At 38.8% G+C, this 21,323-nt stretch overlaps 2 protein-coding genes across 9 annotated transcripts in view; both read left to right on the forward strand.

Annotated features, from left to right (window-relative positions):
• The window catches only part of sgms1b (sphingomyelin synthase 1b), a 71,478-nt gene extending 66,838 nt beyond the window's left edge, over positions 1-4,640 (forward strand). For all 7 annotated transcript variants that reach the window (XM_088915268.1, XM_088915272.1, XM_088915269.1 and 4 more), the window contains 2 exons: positions 380-546; positions 812-4,640. In XM_088915268.1, coding sequence (XP_088771394.1) covers positions 380-546; positions 812-985 — 341 coding nt within the window. In that variant the 3' untranslated portion in view covers positions 986-4,640. The remainder of the gene's footprint in view (positions 1-379; positions 547-811) is intronic.
• A 1,556-nt stretch (positions 4,641-6,196) lies between these two features.
• asah2 (N-acylsphingosine amidohydrolase 2) lies at positions 6,197-20,474 on the forward strand. 2 transcript variants are annotated; one of them, XM_088915276.1, is made up of 22 exons: positions 6,208-6,285; positions 6,941-7,047; positions 7,383-7,517; positions 7,967-8,067; positions 8,348-8,491; positions 9,081-9,257; positions 9,815-9,942; positions 10,555-10,632; positions 10,931-11,051; positions 11,295-11,420; positions 11,838-11,924; positions 12,170-12,274; positions 12,697-12,778; positions 13,474-13,589; positions 14,111-14,205; positions 15,418-15,457; positions 15,603-15,701; positions 15,942-16,037; positions 16,778-16,930; positions 17,592-17,648; positions 18,032-18,120; positions 19,354-20,474. In XM_088915276.1, exons 3-22 carry the CDS (start codon positions 7,388-7,390, stop codon positions 19,535-19,537), a joined length of 2,208 nt encoding a protein of 735 aa, XP_088771402.1. In that variant the 5' UTR covers positions 6,208-6,285; positions 6,941-7,047; positions 7,383-7,387; the 3' UTR covers positions 19,538-20,474. The 2 variants fall into 2 exon arrangements, with proteins under 2 accessions (XP_088771400.1, XP_088771402.1); XM_088915274.1 differs by lacking the exon at positions 6,941-7,047 and having other exon boundaries at positions 6,197-6,285.
• Positions 20,475-21,323: the final 849 nt, after the last annotated feature.

The following is a 21,323-nucleotide window of genomic DNA, read 5'->3' on the forward strand; positions in this document are numbered from 1 at the left end:
AAGGAGCTCATCCTTGTGTTATCCACTGGGGCCCATTACTCCCTTATCAAAATCTCCTCTTTACAGGGACTTCTGCTAGTTCTAGACCTTTTAAATAATTTTACAGCTTTGTTTGGTTAAGATTACTACAGTCTGATGGATTTCTTTGGGGAATTTTTTTTTACAAATTTTAAATTGTTGCATGTGAATTGATATTTCTGTTACCAGTGAATTAAACACCAGAAGACATTGACCCCGTGGCTGTTGCCTGTATTCCTACAGTCATTTTAAGATTAAGAGTACAAAAGCTGACCTATAACTTCAAATGATTTTAATTTTACACACAATACGCATAATTGGATGTTTGTGACATTGGCTTACACAGTTGCTTTCCTTCCAGATTCTCCAAAAAGGTTCTGGTGGTACCACTGGATATGTTGGACTCTCAGTGCTGTTGGAATCTTCTGCATTCTGCTTGCCCATGATCACTACACTGTGGATGTGGTGGTAGCATACTTCATCACTACACGTCTGTTTTGGTGGTACCACACCATGGCCAACCAGCAAGTAAGTCCTCTTGTCCTTGTGCATGTCTCAGATTGTCTCAGACCAAACATCCACACAGGATGACTTTCAGTGAATTAAAATGCAACCTACTGTTTAAATCTGGTGCATCAGCCCATAGTTTTTGGGCACATACAGGTTGTCATTATAGCATTATGTTCAAAGTATGAAAGCTTGCGACATTGTTCTTTGACCTCTTTACTGATGAATTGCATGTTTTCTGTATTTAAGAGATTTAAGTTTTGTATTGTGCTTTTTTTCTCCCCAGGTGCTAAAAGAAACCTCGCAGAGTAACTTTTTTTCTCGGGTTTGGTGGTACAGACTTTTCCAGTACTTTGAACAGAATGTGCATGGGATTGTACCTCGGAACTATCAGTGGCCGTTCTCCTGGCGAACACTAAAGTACAACGGAGCAGTGAAATACTCTAGGATAGAGACATAGCAACAGTGTCGTGACTCGAAGACTGTCCAGGTGACTGTGAAGTCACAGGTGAGAAGGGTTTCTGATGGACTGCCTAAAGTGCTACAATCTTATCACGAGAAGATGCCATAGTGAACTCCTTGCTGTTCCTTTCTTGTTTAGTGTTCACTTTTGACTTGTTCCAGTAACACTGGTCAGCACTGTGATTTTTATTTTCCAAAGTCATCATTCATTTTCAAACAGATCAAAACGTGCACTGTAAACACTAAGGATCTTGTATTCAAGACGCTTAATTGCTTGAAACCCCATTGAATTTAAAAGGGATTTAAGCATCTCAGTGGTTTGAATAAAGGGTCTTTTAATGATTTTGTATTTTGCCATTAGAGAGAAATTGTTTCATTGTAAATCTGATGAACATTTCAACCAGGTTATTTTATGATTTACTCTTGTATGTCTGGATTTATTTTTATTTCCTTAAAAAATATTTGTTTACCCCAAGGTCTGGGCTATAAGCCATTCTCTAGTAAGGTCTACTATGTACAAAATCATTTTGCCTCTAAAATAACATTAATTAAATTGCAGGGGGAAAATGTAGTAATGAACTTGGAGGGGTTTTAGATCCAGAAAGATTTTTTTTTCCTTTTTTAAATGATCATTGTTTTTTATGTATCCTCACTAAATATGGCAAAGGTGCAAAAGATTTTTTCTATTTCACAGGTTTATTTTTCAAATTAATGATGTTTAAAGATATAAATTGACTTTTAGATTTTTACATTTTGAAAAGAAAGCAAGTGGAGAAAAACCAAGAGTGATATTAAGTGTTTTCTAGTGCCTTTCTTGTCTTGACTGTACAGTCTATTGGTGGTCTCATTAATGTGTTTTTGTTTAAAACATTGTGAAGAGGTACATAATTTATTTGGCTTGAACCACACAAAGGGCATCTGCAATGACGAAAGCAGTGTCTTGGCTTTTGATTCTGAATTTATGCGATTGAAGGACAGAAGAAGTTTTATTCACAAACTGAATGTAATGCTTAAGTTATAATGATAAGAAATTGGTCTTCCGAACGTAACAACAGCAAAGAAAAACATACTACCGCCGAAATGCCTGGAGTTTTATATTTTTCCAGACTTTTTTTTTTTAAGTTGAGAGTATTTTGTTTTGTGCCCTTATTCTCCTTTCAATTTTAAATGCCAAACATCCACTTGGGCTTTGGGCTCCCAGTGTTTTCCTGTTATGTGTAAAATTCAACTGTTAAAAGACTGACTTGAATATGTTTTTTCTGGATGCAAGGCTATGAAGGTTTTCAGGACTGTTGACACCAGTATGCCTGACAATGTGAATGTGTTTCCTCCTTTAGCCCCTGCATCTCCCTCTGTCTGTACCTCGAAAGTATATATACCACCTAACATGAAAAGCTGCTATTAATAATGTATCTTTTAAATAAAAACACTTGTTGGGGGTACATACTAACCAATAGTATGACCTGTTTCATTTGAATGAAACAGCAAGGCTGTTAAGCTTCCCCTTTTACAGTATTAAAGACCATTTTATTTTCCTTTATAATTGTAATTGCACACTGTTATTATTAATGATTATTATTGGGGTTACTTAGCTTTTTTATTTTCTACAGGTATTTTAATCAACAGAGCATTGATTTAAACATATAAAAGAAAAGCCCAAATAATTTTGTTCATTAGGCACAAGTGTTTGTACAGACAAGTGTAAAAGAGTATGGTGAGTGTTTCAGCGGTCTGTATAGGTGTGCTGCTGTGTGAAGAACGATGCCTCTGCCCACTGGCTGAATAGCACTAACACAGTCATCACAGGATGGTAACCTTACTACAAGGAGGAGAAACTACTGTTCTCAGACCACCTATTCTACAACAGTGTTTAAACCTCTCAGCATTGGCCCCAAACAGCTGTTCTTTGTTAGGTTCTTTGATAAAGATAAATAAATGACTGAAACATTCATATGTTCTGAAATAGAAATTTTATGAACCTGATGAAGCAAATGGATTGGTTGACTGTCCTTATCTAAATTCAGTCGTGGAAATATCTCAGCTAAGCAAGCGTCCTCTCACTACCTGTGTTGAAGTTAGACAACTAAATAAATATACTGTATGGGAATAGTTCTGGTCTTACTATTGAAGTGGGATAAAGGTTGCAAAGGAAGGAGAAATAGCATTATGTGAGTGGTACACAATACAGAAGAGCTTTTGTAATGTGTAGGCTTGCATTCTTAGCCTTAACTTCCTGTGGGGCTTCTTCTTTAGCTGTCTTTAGCTCACACTGATGTACAGTGCAAGGAGGGTTCAATAAGTGCAGGCCCAACTGTAAAAGACAAATCATACACCCTTCACCTTCAGAGCATTCAGTGCTGATTTCTTAAGAACCATGCAAAACCTAATTTTTCCATCGGCGTTTAACTTTCTGGAAGCCCTCTCAAAACAAATTATGGCTCCTGGTTTGAAGGAAGGACATTTATACCAGCATCAAAATGTCAGTTTACTGTCCTACCAACCTAAACAAATTACCACAGTGGAAGTCTTCCCACTGAGGCTTACAGTAGCTATTACATTGTTGTATTGTATTATAATTGGATTACCTTCACATTGGATTACCTTCACGACCACCTTCAGCTGTTCTTTCTATAATATGGAGTTTATGGTCACAGAAGTGCCAGTAAATTACAGTATGTTTGGGTGCTTCACTGAGGCATTCACAATGGTAAATTAAGCATCAATGAATATTGGCACAGTCTTTTTTTCTCCTTCCTCTGTGAACAGTTTTTGATCTTTCAGATTTAATGGGGGTCACATTAATTTATTACTAGATTTAGTCCAAGGATGAATTTAGCCAGAACCTGGTTGTTGTTTTTTTCATGTAATCATTCAAATATTTTATCGTACAAATTTCTACACCTTATGATTCCTTAGTATTAAAGCAAGCTTTAAGCGATCTACCACTGTTTTTTGTTGGTTCTTTTAGCTAGTGTGGTAATCTGCCCATTGGCAAAATACAAATTTTGATATTTTGTTAACAGCTTTCTGTGGCGAGATAAAATAGTGATGTGAAAACTGCAATTAAGTCTTAAAATTTGCACTGAATCCTTCAGGGAAGGGTCAATCTAACACTAGGCATAAAAAATACCTGAAGACCAGATATCCTTTTATTTAAAGTTTCAAAATTATGGTGTAGTCTTGAGAATAATAATTTAGGCGTATATAACAAGTGCACACAATTGGCATACCATCAAATATATGTGCAGGTAAATTACACACAATTCTGTTTGAAAAGGCGTTCCGTTTTTCAAGCTACAGAATATCCCTTGTTTTGAGCAGAATTTTTTTTTTAAAACAAGACCTTTTCAACTTCACCTGTGTGGAACAAGGTCAGAGACTGGCGTACATTTAATTTCTTTATGGAATTTATATTTGTGCAGGTGATGCATGTAGTTTACAAGTGTTGCTCCTTGCAATAAATAAGGAGATAATATTATCCATTATTGCCAATACGCAAAACAAATTAGTTTTTTAATTATGAAAAATGTTATTCTGTATTTTATGTGAAACAGGTCCTTTTCTGTAGATTTTTGTGTGTATACACAAGGTGATATTTGTATAGTAAAACAGTTATGGTAAGGGATGGAAAATAAAAGGCTTTTAAATAAAAAGTGTTTTTTTCTTTAATGTTTCTTTTGATCCACATTCATCCAGGATGTTGAAATGCATTGTTAGCTAACATTAAAATGTCTTCTTAAGCTTTAATGGGTCTATATTGTTTCTAGTCAAGAAGTGTTTTTCTGTTACATTCATTCTCGATAATATTCACATTTGAAAATTAAATTATTAAAAACAGGCTTGGATTCTGTCTATCTCCTTTGTTGTGTTTGAAGGACCAGCTACTTTACATAATTTGTGTTTATAGTCGCCAATTAGTTTGCTATACGTACCAGAGTTTGGAATTGTGTGTTTTCCACGTCTCGTTGAATAGATCACATAGCAGAATGCGGAAGTGTGTGCAGACTCCGCTCTCCAAGCCCACTTTCAGAGCCACTTGTCTTTTAATACGCCACAGGCACCGCATCCTGTAGGACGTTCAGTGCAGATTGCAGCAAAGGCTGCGTCTCTGTCCCAAGAGGCCACAGGCGTCGCTGTGTAAAGGAGAGAGCCCTGGCCGACTAATACCTACTGTAGGAGGCACTCAACCACTTGTGCGCCACTGTTCGGAGAATCCCGCTCACAGTCGGCTAGTGACATGACCCAGATTTCGAACCCGTGATCACAGAGTGCACCCTGATATCCTAGAAGATCAGAAAGATCCGGAGCCCCTTGCATTTTTAATTAGTTCCAAGCATTACTTTTAAACAGCTTTTCTTTTCCAAAACACATTGTATTTTGGGTCGTCAGTTCTAGATTCAAGCCTTTGTTATGTGTTGAAGCTAGAATAAGCAGTAAATAACTTCAATAACGTTTAAAAGCACAGAATTGCACTTAGTTATGCAATTATCATGCACTACGTCACTTAGCTGCACAGGGTAACACTATCACGGCCTTAAAGATACATTTCCTTTTTAACTGTGAAATGTTGCCGCAACCACAAATGTTGCAAATATCAGTTATATTAAAGTTCACCCTTTTGGTTCGTTATTAGGTCAGTATGAGGATATAGCTACTATTAGTAATTTGAAATATTATGCTTTATATTGATCATTGTTGGTATTTAACAGTTACAACATTTATATATACCTGTACGTTATTTAACATTTTTATTGTTTTAAATGACCCCGTGTACTTTCTGAATGATTTTAAAAACATGATCTACCTTATTGTTATTACAGTGATATAGATCTACACAACCTTTGAAACCACATAGATTTACCTACAGGAATTGCTGACTTTGACATAAATGTAGCAATTGATCTGCGGTATAAAAAAGAGCAGTTTAGCGTCGTTCATTGCTCAGGTTGAAAGCGCTATTTGTATTTTTCAAAGGCACATCAAATAATATTGTTTATAGTTGTCTTCCTTCACATCCCAATGCTTTTTGCATGCATGAGGACTCTAGTTTACTATTTCTTTTACCATGGGTTTTAGGTTTTGAAATAAATAGTTGCAATATAATCTTATTATATATAATCTTATCTAATCGTTAATCTTTGAACTATGGTAACCACAAATAGAGGTAATAAAAGAACATGCACATTTCCATCCTTTCTTCTTCAGTACATGGATACTGTGATTTGATGACTTGCTCTTTTTTTACCTCTGTACAATCTTTTTAAATCGAAATTTACTTGATCCACTCATTTTATTTTGGTAAGTAAAAGACGACGTTTTTTTGCATGCTAATATCATTCACATCATTTGTTTTGTTTCAAGATGAAATTAGATATACAATTGTTTCAAGCTTTTCTTTGTATTGAACCCCCTCTTTATTTCCTCTGACATTATATGGCTTTATTAAAAACAAAATTATATGCTAGTTATGCTTTTTTTCCCCTTGCAGTGTCTTTCTTTAATTTCGGTATACTGATCTTGGGTATATCGTTGTTTCATTTAATAAATTAAGAGAAACTTCTGATCTCAGCGTTCATTCAGTTTGAGACAGAATAGCGAGCGAGAGATTTTCCTGGCTGACTCCATAGAGAAGTACCCGCCTTCCTGTGTAACACAGCGGTTCTTAATGTAAACTGCAGCATGCACTCCTCGGGTTCTCAAAATGTGTTCTCGCAACCCTTTTCAAAGATCGTTAAAGTAGGTCGGCTCTTTAAACCTAAGATGTATCATAACTATGAATTAAAAGAGAGAATTATTTATACATATTAATTAAGAATATACTGATAATAACCCTTTTAATTTTACCCCTAAAATACGTACTGTAGGTTCGACGAAACTTATTTTTTTACTTACGCGCCGGTGCTTAATTTGTGTTTTCGATGATGTACTGTACCTGGCACGTCTCACCCCCCAGGGCGTTCAAGCACCCCAGGTTAAGGCCCGCTGCTTCAAAGAAAGTACAACTCCTGGATGTGAAACTAATATAAATACCGAGAACACAAGAAGGAGACGAGTCTGTTGGTCAGCAATTAACTCAAGTTGCACTGTTTAAGCATGGATTCTCTTTCATTAAATCTGTAAAATATTTGATAAAAATAGTTAAATATATTCTAATCTGCCAAACAACATTCTAAGCTGCCAAACAACTTTTGCTTACATTATGTTTATTCTCTGTATTTTTTTTAATCTCTAAAGCATTTTGAATATTCGTTATCGGTTTTACACATAGTTCATTCCGTTTCCACGTAGCAAAAATCAACAAATTTTAAATAGCCATTGAAATAAATTTCAGCTAAAAGAACAGTGGTAGCCCAGTGAACAAATCTCTTGATTCTCGTATTTGTCATATATTGTAGCGGTCATGGCACGCAAGGTAGAGCGAGGTGTCTTCAGCACCCTGGAAGTGTTTTTCCTAGTGCTGTTCGTGCTGATGACTGGAGTGGTAGCAGGGCTCGCTGTAGTCATGGCTGTCGACTGGAACCGCGAGAAAAGTAAGTGGAGGCTGCTTTCTGTGAAGTGTCATTTTTGCAGTCTAACCACAAAACCCTGACACATACAGTATAGCCATTTCCTGTGGATTTATGTAAACAAAGAAGACAGCTGAACAGGGGACACCAGTAAACATGAAGTCAGCAGTGAAGATTTCTTACACAAATGACTAACACTTTAGATCTGTAGATCTGTATAACTGATAACATCAAGGCCGGTAAAATTGCTTTGAGTTGTTTAATATCCGTGTATTCCACCAGCACCAGCCAGCTGGAGAAAATATCAGACACATGTTAGCAAAAAGGCTCTAAACAACTTAATTGTTATTAGTAGAAACAGTAGGAGTGCCATTAGTAGCAGCAGCTGCAGTCAGAATTTGTCAGCATCCTCACACCTATTTCTCTGATTCACCCTTGCCATGTGTTCATTTTCTTATATCTTTTTGCTCCAGGTCATGGGAAACTTGATCCAAGTCAAATGCCTCCCAAGACATCCTATCTGATTGGTGTAGGCCGAGCCGACTGTACAGGACCCGTTGCTGACATACCCCTGGTACTGTATGTGTGCATTGCAAGCACAACTATCCTTTCTGATGGGCTACAGAGGATCGTCATCCTGGCTTAATGCAAAATCCAAATTCAAGAATTGGTTATGGCACTTTAGGTAAAGCTGAACTGAAACATCAGCCTGATTACAAATAGTAAATTGAAATTGTAAGCATTGTATCATGGACGTTTCCAATAGGCAAGTAGTACTGTATGTGATTTGATTTGTACAAGGTTTCAGCCTTATTTGTATGTTAGGCGTTCGACTGCTTGGCTTTTGTTTCTAGATGGGATACGCCAGCTCAGAGCAGACAGCTGCTGGGATTCACACAAGACTCTACAGCCGGGCCTTTATAGTGGATGATGGGACCCAGCGCGTGGTGTTTGTGAGTGCCGATATTGGCATGGTCTCTCAGAGGCTGAGACTGGAGGTGAGAATCCGAGACCCAAATCCTCTGGCTTTAGAGCCACACGGCGCCACTTCCCAGACAGCAGTGAGCTTCCTGTACTCCAAAAGATCCATCATGGGAGAATCCAGCACTCTCCAGGTTCCCAAGGGGGTGATGTCACTTTCTGTAACAGCCTTTACAGAATGATCCTTTTAAATAGCCCTCAAATCCCGACGGAAAATCTGACATTCATCTGGAAAGAGAGGGAAAATGTTAATGTGTGAGGGAACCAGGCATTTGGATCTTCATCCAAACAGAAATCATAAATACTGATTTTTTTTAACAGTTTTATCATCTGGATTTCAAAATCATCTTTAAAAGTAGAAACTTAAAAAATACTGACAGTGGCTTTATGTGACTACAGGCTGCACAGAATTGTAATAGAAGGTGACATATTCAAAAGCGGAAAAAACAGAATAGAATAAAAGAAACGCTTATGACTGCACTATAAATGAGCACTTTGCTTTTTCTGATCAAATGTTTCACAAAAACTGTACTTGTCAGTAACCCACTTAAATTCTGGATTTAGCTCACTGAATGAAGTTTGTTCTATTTGAACATCATGTTGCAGGTGTTGAAGAAGCTGCAGGCGAAGTATGGTGACCTCTATAGACAAGACAATGTTGTCCTGAGTGGTACTCACACTCACTCAGGCCCTGCTGGCTACTTCCAGTACACTCTCTTCATGATCACCAGCAAAGGCTACATCAAGCCCTCCATCCAAGCCATCGTGAATGGGATAGTAAAGGTAGACATCTCTAGTGCATCTGTCCTTCCTCATCCTGCATTTCCAATAGCCCTTCAGCCAGTAATGTGAGGCAGTGATAACCCAGCAGACAATGTGCACTAGGCAGGATGCAGACGGATGAGATGCTAGTGCATCACAGGATGAAGGCATACACACATGTTCTCACACACACAGGGGACAAACGGAGGCACCAGTGAACCTACACAGGTTGTCTTTGGACTGTGGGAGGAACCTGGAGCCAACAGACAAAACCCACACAACTGCAGTAAGAACACAAAAAACAAGAGGTGTGAGGCAGCACTGCTAAAGGACCAGCCACTGTGGCGCCCATCATAAAAACTATTTCTGTACTCAATTTCTCATTGATTCACATGGCCTTCATCAACACTGCAGCTAAATAAAAGTGAAGAGACGTTGTGTGACACGGTCATTTAATATGCACAAAACTTTATGTCTATTTTAGTATCCTAATGGTGTAAGAAGAAATGTTTCTTTTTAATATTTTAAAGATATTTAATATTGCAAATTTGATCTTCCTATGTCTGACATTTGTGCAGAGCATTGAGATTGCCCATCTCAATCTGAAACCTGGGAGAATCTTTATGAACAAAGGAGAAGTTGAAAACAGCAACCTTAACAGGAGTCCACTTTCATACCTGAGAAATCCCCCTGAAGAAAGGCAAAGGTGAGGATTTACACTCCTGAGGCATGAATGTACACAACAAAATCAGTGCACTGTTTAAAAAAACAGCTAAACTTGTAAATCAGCCTTTAAACAAACACAACATGTAAAATATCTTCAAATACAAAGAGCCACAACAAAATCTGCTGCTTGTAAAGTGTTTGTTAATCCTACTAATTTGATACCATGTCGCAAGATGTAGATCACACAAAGTGTCCTAAAGAAATGTTTAAGAAATGTTTTTGCAAAACAAAAACCCATATTTAAATTCAGATTTGTTGTTTAACCTCTCTTTTAACTTCAATCTTCTCAATAAAAGAAATGTCATCTTAGCCAACAAAGTTGAATTTAGGCCTGCTGCCTACACAAAGAGTTATGAGGTTAGACTTTTCCCCACAATCCTACACTCCTCAAATGAAGGCTTTACAAGAGAAATGCCTGTCTGCTTCAAACGGTAGCATTATGGGTCAGGCAGCTAGGACTGAGATAGGAGAGTAGGAGACAGGATACAAATTCTCTCCTCACTGTTGCTTGCCTGACAGTGGAGTACACAGTCCATTTTACAGCAGTCAGGAATGCCTGATGGAGTAGAATAAAACCATGTTCTGCCCCCAGGTATGGATCCAACACAGATAAACAGCTGCTGGTGCTGAAATTTGTTGACCTCGATGGTGATGGGCTTGGAATGCTGAGGTAACAGAATCACCCTCAAGCCAACAGTGTGATCTGGGAACAGTCTGCTGAAGAATTGGTTCTATCACAGTTGTGTAGAACCGTTAATCAAGTAACAAAATTTAGTATTGCAAGCGTGAAACATAATGAAGCAAGATATACAGTATAGAGTGAACATATTGGGTCTGTTTAATGTATCTGGGTGCCTCTGCCTGAAACAGGTTAGGATTTGTATTCTAGTCTTCACAACATTCATAGTAAACTGTTCCTAGTGACAGTGCGTTGTGGCTCTCCAGATCATGGCTGTCTGTGTTTCTAGCTGGTTTGCCGTCCATCCTGTCAGCATGAATAACACCAACCGCATGGTGAGCAGTGACAACTTGGGTTACGCCTCGTACTTATTCGAACAGGAGAAAAATGGCGGCTCTTTGCCCGGGCAGGTGAGGATCATGAAGAAAGACACTTCTTTCAAGTCAAACATGTGTTTCCCCATGTTTTGAAGATTGTGAAAATGTTCAAACACTCACAGTTTGTGGCTGTGAAAACAATCAGTGCTCTTTTGTGCAGTGTTATTTTAGTTCATTGTTATTTTCCCCCCTCACAGAATAAAGACTCTTTGCCTTTCTTAGGTTTTCTCAGGCTTTCTTCTCCTGTGTAACATTTTTCTTTGATTTCATGCCCAGGGCCCATTTGTTGCAGCTTTCTCTTCCAGCAATCAGGGTGATGTTACTCCAAACACCAGAGGTCCTCACTGCCTTAACACAGGAGAGTCGTGCGAGAATCTGAACAGCTCTTGTCCCATTGGTGGGGTAGGTAGGCCACAATCTGACTCTGCAGAAACAGCAATTCATTTTTAAACAGTGGCTAAACAGCCAAGCAGTGCTACTCAGTTTTAAATTAATATTTTGTATGTCTTGTATTTTTCATTTAAAGTGATCTGTAATCACAACCAATTAAGTCTTAAAGAGTAGCTTCGAAAAATGCTCAACGAAGAACAATTCTAAAGCAGTGTAGACTGTATACTGGCAGACTGAAAAGCAAATTGAAAAGAACTTAGTTCTTTAGCCGATATTACACCAATATGCATCCCCACTCACCCCCACCAAAGGAACAGAAAACCGCAGGCAATATAATGTTCTCTGCCATAGAAATGAAATAAGCAAGAATGTAAAAAGCTTTTACAATGCTCTTCTAAGCCATGTGTCTGGTCTCTTTTCTTCACAAAGACGCAAATGTGCCTTGCCTTCGGTCCAGGTGCAGACATGTTTGAAAGCACTAAGATTATTGGAGAGAACATCTACAGAAAAGCTAAGGTAAGACTGCCGCTGCATAACCTAGAATAAGAGTACGAGTACAAGTAAGAACGGAAGTAGTAATGAATATTAAATTTGCTGCTATAATGCGGATAAGCACGGTGTAACCATTTCCTAGCAGTCATTTCTTGAGTGTTCAGAGTCTCCATGCTCATCAGTTAAGACCTTTAACCGATGCTCTCTTGTCTTTCCTGGAGAAAACTCAGTTACTTTCCCTAAAACTAGTTCATGACCACGTCTTCTAGGAACTATACAGAACAGCTCAACAGGAAGTTCATGGACCCATCGGCGCAGCTCACCAGTGGGTGAACATGACGGATATAACAGTCCAGCTCAATTCCACACACACAGTGAGTACCAAGCTCCGTGAGACAGTATGGCTCTGGAATGAATGGGGACAAAGTTGCAATAGAGTCCTGAAAAAACAATCTATTCACATTCCTGTTTTTTGACTACTGTACTGGGAGGTTGTCAAAATGTTTTCATTGTGATATCCCATTAATTTTGGAAAAGTTTAAAGAAGGCAGGAACAGAGGTGTAGGCAGTTACCAAATCAATAAAAAGACAGTGCTTACAGTTGACAGGCTGCTTTTAATGTTTCTCTCTGCCATTGAAAGGTCGAAAGGTGTCTATAACTATAGTTGAAATGATTGTATATTTTGTGTGATGTGACTTTATTTCAACAGTAATGTAACAATGTGGTCTTGTATTTATTGTCTCAGTGATCCTTAGTTTAGAGAGCATCTACATGTGTGTGTGTTTTTTGTTTCAGGGTCGAACCTGCAAACCCGCACTGGGCCACAGTTTTGCTGCTGGTACCATAGATGGAGTGGGAGGCCTGAATTTTACACAAGGTAGGTGTGAACAGTTTTATTTTTTAATTCCCTGGCCTTACTGGCATCAGAGACTAAAAACATAGAACACAACTGAAAACAGTTGTGCATGTGGAGTAGGAAGCTGGACAGTAGCAAAATCATGCACCATTGGTTACAATCCTGTAACCATGTTTATAATTATCTGTATATTACAGGAGAGGCTAAAACATACAAACCAATAAAAACGCTTTAATGACATTATTAAAACAATAAATTGACTTGAAAATCAAAGTCTAGTCATTCAGAGCCAAATAATTTCTGCTTTACGAGCTGGTCCCTAACTGCACAGCCAGCAGAGGCACTGCAGTCCTCTGATACACACGGTCTGCTTGCCAGTTTCAAGAACCAGAATTAGGCTGTAGGGAAAAACCACTCTACTCATGAATGGGGTGGGGATCCCACTTATTTAAGACCGGGGATAATTCAACATCCAGTCGCTCAACATAACCCACATATTTATGGGAGCAGGGAGGAAACCAGAATATCTAGCAAAGTATGTTTTAATCGTTAATTTGTATTTTGTACAGTTCATTTTTGTACAAGGATACCATAGTGTATCGTGTGCAAAGAAGGTACCTGACAGGTACTAAACAGTGCAACACCAGTTGAAACAGAACAACTTTAATTTTAATTTTGTTATTAATTTAACACCACTTGGGTTTTTACTCCCTTAGGGTCAGTAGAAGGGGATCCATTTTGGGATGGTATTCGGGATGCTCTGTTAGGAGCTCCTTCAGATGAAACCATAAACTGTCACAAACCGAAACCTATACTCTTCAGCACTGGTGAGGTGAGTTCACAGCACTTAACAGCACACATCACACACATTTCTAGTCCATTCCACCTTTCAGTGATGCCTTTATCAACATACAAGCTTTAGCACTGAGACTAACCTTCATGGTTCCTTCAGACTAATAGAGAAAGTAATTCTAAAATTATTCTTAAACCTACAATGGAGAGCTGATTTCTATGAATGGAACTCCAGGAAGAATGTTTTTAAGAGGGTGAAACTACTGAAGTGTGGATATATGTGCCCTGGACAACTGTGTCTGCAGGAATTATATCCATTTGCTGGCACGCACAACATTTTTTTTGAATGCATTTCTTTTCCACGTTTGCTGAGACAGATTGCTGATTGTAAGAAGTGAGTTGCTAATGTCATGTATGATGTTACAGAAGATAATCAATATTGTATAATTATTCTAATAGGGCCCCCTTGAAAAGGAGGTGATGCATCTCCAGGGGTTTTATCTTGTCAATACAATGAAACTTAGTAAAACAATTAATAATCATGCCTCAACTCTTTTCCAGATGACCAAGCCTCTCCCTTGGCACCCTGACATCGTCGATGTTCAGATTATTACTGTCGGATCTTTGGCAATTGTAGCTGTCCCTGGCGAAGTGACGTAAGTTTGCTCAGGCAGCAATTCTGTTAATTCCTTTTCTGATAAGAACATCTGTAAAGTTATTCAGGTTGGTAGCTGCGTCAGGTTGTGTAGACTGCAAAGGAACAGGTAATGGGTTTATTCCATGCTGAAAAGAGAAGAAAGAAAACACAACATTTCAGCTGTGGAGCCTTCTTTGTGTGTGAGAAAGACAGGGCAGTAAGCAAAGGTAATGTAGCGGGAGAACAAAGGCTGGGAGGGAGGAGGAGCGGGAGGCGGGAGCAGGGGACAGACAGAGTGGCCAATCAGGTAGTGATTAGGATAGGATAGGTGGAGAGAGGTGTGAAATGAAACCTGCAATGAATCTGTAAAGTTCCCAACAAGAGGAACCATTTGGCCCATTTACTGTAGCTCATTTGTTTGTTAATAGCTGCATAGGATTTCAGCCAGCCGTGCCCTTAAAGAAGTCAAGCATCCATAACTATCAGCTTTCGACAACATGACACAGTATCTTGTTCCGTACACCCTTTGCAAAAAGAGACACCTCCTGTTTTCTGTTAAATATGATCTTCCCTTATTTCCCGTGTTTTCAAATTCATGTTTCATTGCGGATTTTAAAAGAATCCACTGGGTTGATGACTGGTACTCAGAAAAGGTTCCATCATAGTCTCTTCTGTTCAAGACGAAAATGGCTTAGTTCTTTTAGCCTGTCAGTGTAAGAGTACCAGAATGTATCTAATTGTTCTTCTATGGACTGATTCCAGAGCAACAATATCTTTTTTTGTAACATGGTGGCCATAATTGTATATGAACTTCTAAGTTACATTTTACTAATCCATTATAACATAACATCCTCTGATTTAAATTCTACATTCTTTAACTTGTGCTTTTTCTGCTTCCTCACCCTGTCTAGAAGATCTGTGTTGACTATCCCCTAGAATCCTACTGCTATACAGATGAATCCCTGGTCATGTTCTATACCATGCATATAATAGAAGTATGACTTATTAGTCTATAATTACTTGGTTCTATTCTGTCACCCTATTTATGGATGGTTGCTAAATTAGAAATGTTCCACTCTGAGGATGTTACCTTAGCTTGAGTGAATTCCTCATACTCTTAGTTTGCCATCTGGAATTTTTTTTTAATTAACATTGAAACCCAGGCCATTGTGTCAGGGAATCTGCACACTTAGGGTATTTGTTTCATTTACTGTTTCTTAATTTATTTTAGCACTATGGGAGGAAGGAGGATAAGGGAAGCAGTCAAAAATGTAAGTATTGAAAATGCAATATATTCTATGACAAAAAAGAACCAAGATGCCTATCCATTCACAGTTATTACACTAACACTATGTGTTATCCATGTTATACTTTACATTCATTGTATGTTACAGTATATGTGTTTTATTTTCCTAGGAAATGGAGTTTGAAGGGCGTCTTAAAAACATGGAGGTGGTCATTGCTGGGCTCTGCAATGTCTACACACACTACATTACCACCTATGAAGAGTACCAGGTAACAAGAAGTGCTGTTGACAGGAACGTATATCATATTCAGGAAAGAAAGTTATGGTCAGCTCTAGATTTCTTTTGTCACAGAATTTTACTCATCTAAATTTGAATAAGCTTGGATGTTTTGGCACTTACAGTAGTCATTGACCCTTCACAGTAATACATTCATAATTCATCTCTGGGTTGCTTTCTCAATGGACTCATCAATTTCTCTTTCGAGTGCCCATCATTTTCTGTGTTGCAGATCCAGAGATATGAAGGAGCTTCCAACATTTACGGGCCCCACAGCCTCTCAGCTTACATCCAGCTTTTCAGAGGCCTGGCCAGAGCCATTGCTGAGGTAAGGACACATTTCTGGTGGCGAGTGATTACAAAGCATGCATATCCACATTTCACAACCTCTATAATGAATATACAGCATTTTATAACAATTATGTTCACAAATTTATTTCAGTGAATGACCGATTCACTGTCCTACTGACTGCAAAAAGACGTTTTTTGGATAAGATGTAAAACCAAGGTCCTGACTCTCTGTGGTCATTACAAAATCCCAGGGTGTTTCTCAAAAAGAGTAGGGGTGTAACCCTGGTGTCCAGGCCAAATTTCCCATTGGCCCTTACCAATCATGGCATCCTAATAATCCCCATCTATGAATTGGCTTCATAACTCTGCTCTCCTCCACTGATAGCTGATGTGTTGTGAGCGTTCTGGCACACTATGGCTGCCATCACATCATCCAGGTGGGGCTGCACATTGGTGGTGGTGGAGGAGGGGAGTCCCCATTGCCTGTAAAGTGGAGTGGAGTGTCCAGAAAAGCACTATACTGTATAAGTGTAAGCAATTATTATTATTATTACTGTCATGACTTGAGAATGTCTGCAGCTCAGTCAGTGTGGTCTTGGCTGCAGTAATATTAATTAGAAACTGAACCATATAATCTCAGCTCAATCACTTGCTTTAAATACAGAGCTAACTGTGAACATGTACTATTCAAGCAGTTCCATAGGTGTTTAAGTCCTATCTGGGTGTAGAATTGGTGTGCATTTGCCCATTAAATGTCTCTGCTTTTTGTTTGATCAGAATAAAGTGAGTGAGTTGCTGAAAGGTCCTGAGCCTCCCTACTTCAAGGACAGCCAGCTGATCTCGTTGTTGCCCTTAGTCCCTGTGGACAAAAAGCCCACCAACACTTCATTTGGAGAAGTGCTGGAACAAGTCCTGCCATCTTATGGACTGGTGAGAACATAGGAAATGATACAGACGACAGCAGGCCATTCAGCCCACATGGTCTGTTGGGTATTAGTAGCTAACTGAGGCGAGGATCTCATCCATTCAGTTTTTGAAAGAAACCAGGGTACCACCTTCAAAAACATGGCCTGTTGGCTTGTTCTATATCTCCACCACCTTTGCATAAAGAAGTGCCTCCTGTTCTTGTAAATGCACTTCTCGTAGGTTTCCACTTGTGTCCTTTGGTTCATGTTTCACTATTCAGAAAGACCAAGGTTCTTGCTCAGAAATTGTGAAAGACTCCTTTCAGAGGTTAACCACCTAACTGGGAGCTAGTTAAGCATTTGGCTACAAATTTGTGGGAAATTATCACATATTTCACTCTGGAGTGATTAGTTGGTGTCCTATTCACAACCTAGCATCCTCTCTGTGCTGGAAATACTGGGAGGACAGGATCTATTAAGTTTTGTGTTAGTAACAGTTTGCTAATTTTCACACAGATGAATTTTCTACAGTGAATGCTAATGTGGGCTAAAAGCGACCTTCCATGTTAAAAGAAAAAATATTTTTTTTATTCTTGTCAAATCTGTGACCTGTGAAAAAAATCTGAAATAACCTAAACATCTTTTTTGTTGCAGCTATTTAAATAATACCTTTTGTACATTTCTAGGGAGAGGTGGTGAAAGTGACATTTGTCAGTGGAAATCCCAGAAATTCTGGTGACATTGTAAGAAAACCATTGTATATTATTGAATTTCTGTTCTTTTCATTGTTTTACTTTATGTGCAAAAAACTCATCGAAGTCATGGTTGGTTACCGCCCTGACTTAAACCATTTGCTTCTAAATAGAAAATTTGTTATGTCCTTGGCTTTTTTGTATGCCTCCCGGAGTCAGCAGTCACCCTAATCTGAAAAAATCAAAACTAAACCGGAACTGAAAAAGAGACAGCGAACTAAACAATTCCAATAATGCATCCTAACAGTGGCGTTATATTCTACTGGGATTGGGAATAAATACATTCTCTACTTAAACAGGCTTTATCAGTATTTGTAGTGGTTTTGCACTTTTACAGTAGAGCACAATGCTGACGTTTCCCAATATTGTTGAAGGCTGAGAAGAGCTTCCTCACAGTGGAGCAATATGAGAACATGACGCAGCAGTGGATTGTGGTTCACACTGATGCTTCATGGGAGACAAGGTAATGTCTTTGGAACTTTTTAGAGGGCTCTTTTATAGCAATGCTGTAACACAAGAGATCTAACATAATGCACAATATATGCTTATGAAACCAATCCAACTCCAGGAAAAAATGGTTAAATTTGTACAAAAATGTGGAAGAATTTGACATTCAAAACAGCTGAGTATAACACTGCCCTGTGTTAGGAAGATGGGAAATTCCTGGATAGGTTTTGTCACTGACTAGTAAATTCTGCAGAAGTGCTCAGAGTATTGCAGTGTTATGTGCACACCATAGAGAGGGAAGGTGCTAGTGGGGTGGGGGCTGGTGGTACTGGTTAAGCTGGAGTAAACTGGAAACTTTATTTTTATTGATTGCTTCCCCAAGCCAGAAGTTCTATAAAATGTGAATGCATTGAATGTTTAATTAATTCAATATTTTCATACACCTGCCGTCTGAATCCCTAAATTTTCGTATTGGGCACAAATGTGGATCAGTTTTATCTGCACATTGTTAGTTTGACCATTTTTTTTGACGACTCCCACAAGTATTGTTTCTTGGTCTGTAAGCAGATGGCTTTAAGCAGGATCACAATTAAATGGAGAGAAGACGTAGTGGGTGACTGTGGGCAGAGTTGTGTGTCAAGGCCACAGGGCCATGCAGGCAGTCGATGTGCTCCTGTCTGACACTGGGTGCATTGCGCTGGTGCCTCCTGAGGGGGGGTCAGCACCCAGAGTTCCACCACTGACAGGTGGAGCAGGTTCCCTGCTGATACATCCAATGTCACCAGGGTCCGTCTTCAATGCAGACTGCATTAATATTTGTCAGAGTGTGAACAGCAATACCACTGGGGGATTTTAAGTGCAGTAAGAGAGAAAATTTTAAAAAATAAATCTATTTTTTAAGGGTGTCCATTCCATTCCATGGAAGGCTGCCTTTAGGTTATCATTCCAATTTCTCAATTAACGGCCCTTTAATCATCTTATTATATGGGGTAGCTGGACCCATATACCATATCAATTTACCCCAGCATTTCCATTGCTGATGCTGATGCTGTTGCTTTAGAAAACCAAGAGAAAATGAGTAATCTGAACATGCCTGATTTATGTAGTATGTCAGCCAATGGGAACATGAGCTTCCAGTGACAATCTTCAATCTACTCAAGCAATACTGTACATGTCTGCGGTGGGGACTTCTCTTCATGGAAACTCAGTTGCCCATCATTACTTGGATTGTGTGCTTTTCCCAAAACAGGTTTCACTGGATTAAGGGCAGTGGAGCCTTGAGCAACGCGACAGTGGAATGGCACATCCCTACCTCGGCTCTTCCCGGCTCTTACAGAGTCAGGCACTTTGGTCACTTTAAAGAACGGAAAGGCCTCACCACGGTGATAAAGCCATATGAGGGAACCTCTGATATGTTTACAGTCCACAACTGAGCCTCTTTACCTGTCTGCCCTGAAAAGAAGATTGGAGCCATGTGAATTGACCTTGGTATCATTGCCTTCCAGCTAAAATGGAGCAGAGCCCCTGTGTTATTTTTATAGGAATGTGTTTTGTCACATGAAATATCATGTTTCATGTGGGGCTGGTGGTGCTGTTGTACACCTGAGGAAGGTACTTCACTCCCCTTGCTCCAGTTTAAAGCCCAGCTGTGTGCAGCACTAAAGTTAGTCACTTTGAAGGAAACTGTAAGCTAAATAAAGTAAAGTGAAGTAAAAGATCATAAAAGTAAAATATTAAGTTTTGGCGCATCTGTTCAAACTCCTGTACCATCTAGTATCTGCAACCCTGGACTAATTTCCCAAATGTGTATTTCATAAATATCCACGTTTCTTAGAAACACGATGACTTATTAACAATTTCTAAATGGTCATTTTTAACTTGCAGGGTGGTTTAAAAAATAACAAATATTCTTTATTTGTAAAAGGTCCAGTGGGGAGCTGTGTTTGTTTGTGTTTGTTGAAAAGAAATAAGGTTAATTCCAGGCTGAAAAGTAAAAAGAAAAAACACATTTCAGCCCACACCTGAAAATGGCTCTTCATGCTGTTTTTGTGCTTTTCAGTATGGAATGAGCCTTTACTTATTTCTTATGTGTTTCTTTAAAGTCTTTTCCTCAGTCTCTCTTCAGGATAATTATTGTTCAGTGTGGAGAAACACTCACACTTCTATGTACTGTCTATCCCTGTAAACTAGAATTTGTATACAGTTGTATGACTGTAGTGATGACATCACTAGTGTTCAACCAATCATGTAAGTCTTTTTGAATTCTCTCCAAGCATTTGAGGTATTCAGATAACACATCACCAATACTGTAACATACACGAAGCAGAGAAAAAAACCCATTACTAGGTATTTGAATAAAATAACTTAATAATTGTGTACAAATGTTAAGTACTTTTTTCACAAACTATGAGTAAACACAATTAACAACAAAAACCCTACTTAAAATACCCTTTAAACTATTTTTGTGCCTTTTTAAAAGGTTGGACAGCACTCTGCTAGTACCCAGGGATGATACAAAGATTCTGTTTTCTCTCCTATGATAGAAATGTCTGGTTGTAGTTAGTAAAAAGGGTAAACTGTGTGAGGGAATATTTAACATTCTGGTAAATATTATGTGGTTTCAAAGAAATGGACTTTCTTTGTTAAATTCCTAGGCATCTTTCATGGAACCAAGAAGAGGATCAGACATGAATGATAATTTCCACTGCAATTTCACTCTAAATCACCAGTCAGGAAACGCTTTCTCAGTGCCACTCTTCTGGTTCTGTTAATTATGCGAGTGTAATTCGGAGCACGACAAGGCCCATTTTAACATGGCAAATGCTGAAGGACTAAAAACCTAAGAACACAACACAGGCTACAAAAAGAAGAGGCCATTTGGCCCATCCAGCCGTTTGGTAGTTAGAACTGTTGTTAATTCATCCAAAGATAATCTTCTCCAGCTGTTTCTTGAAAGAAGCCAGAGCATCGGCTTCAACAAAATGGCTGGTGCCAGACTCCCACAACCCTTTGGGTAAAGAATTGGCTCCTGTTTTTGGTTCTGAATGCAATTTCTCATGGTGTTCAGTTGTGTTTTCTGGTTTGTGTTTCAAACACAAATGGGGGCACGGGGGCACAGGACTTCTGAAGAAGTCCTATGGGTAGGCTTTATCATTGCCTTTTGATGATTTGAATGCTTGCATCCTATCTTCTCTTTTGAAAACTCAAAAGGTTGAGTTC

The sequence above is a fragment of the Atractosteus spatula genome, chromosome 5 (assembly GCF_055471065.1).
Source record: "Atractosteus spatula isolate fAtrSpa1 chromosome 5, fAtrSpa1.hap1, whole genome shotgun sequence".
NCBI classification, from domain to species: Eukaryota; Metazoa; Chordata; class Actinopteri; order Semionotiformes; family Lepisosteidae; genus Atractosteus; species Atractosteus spatula.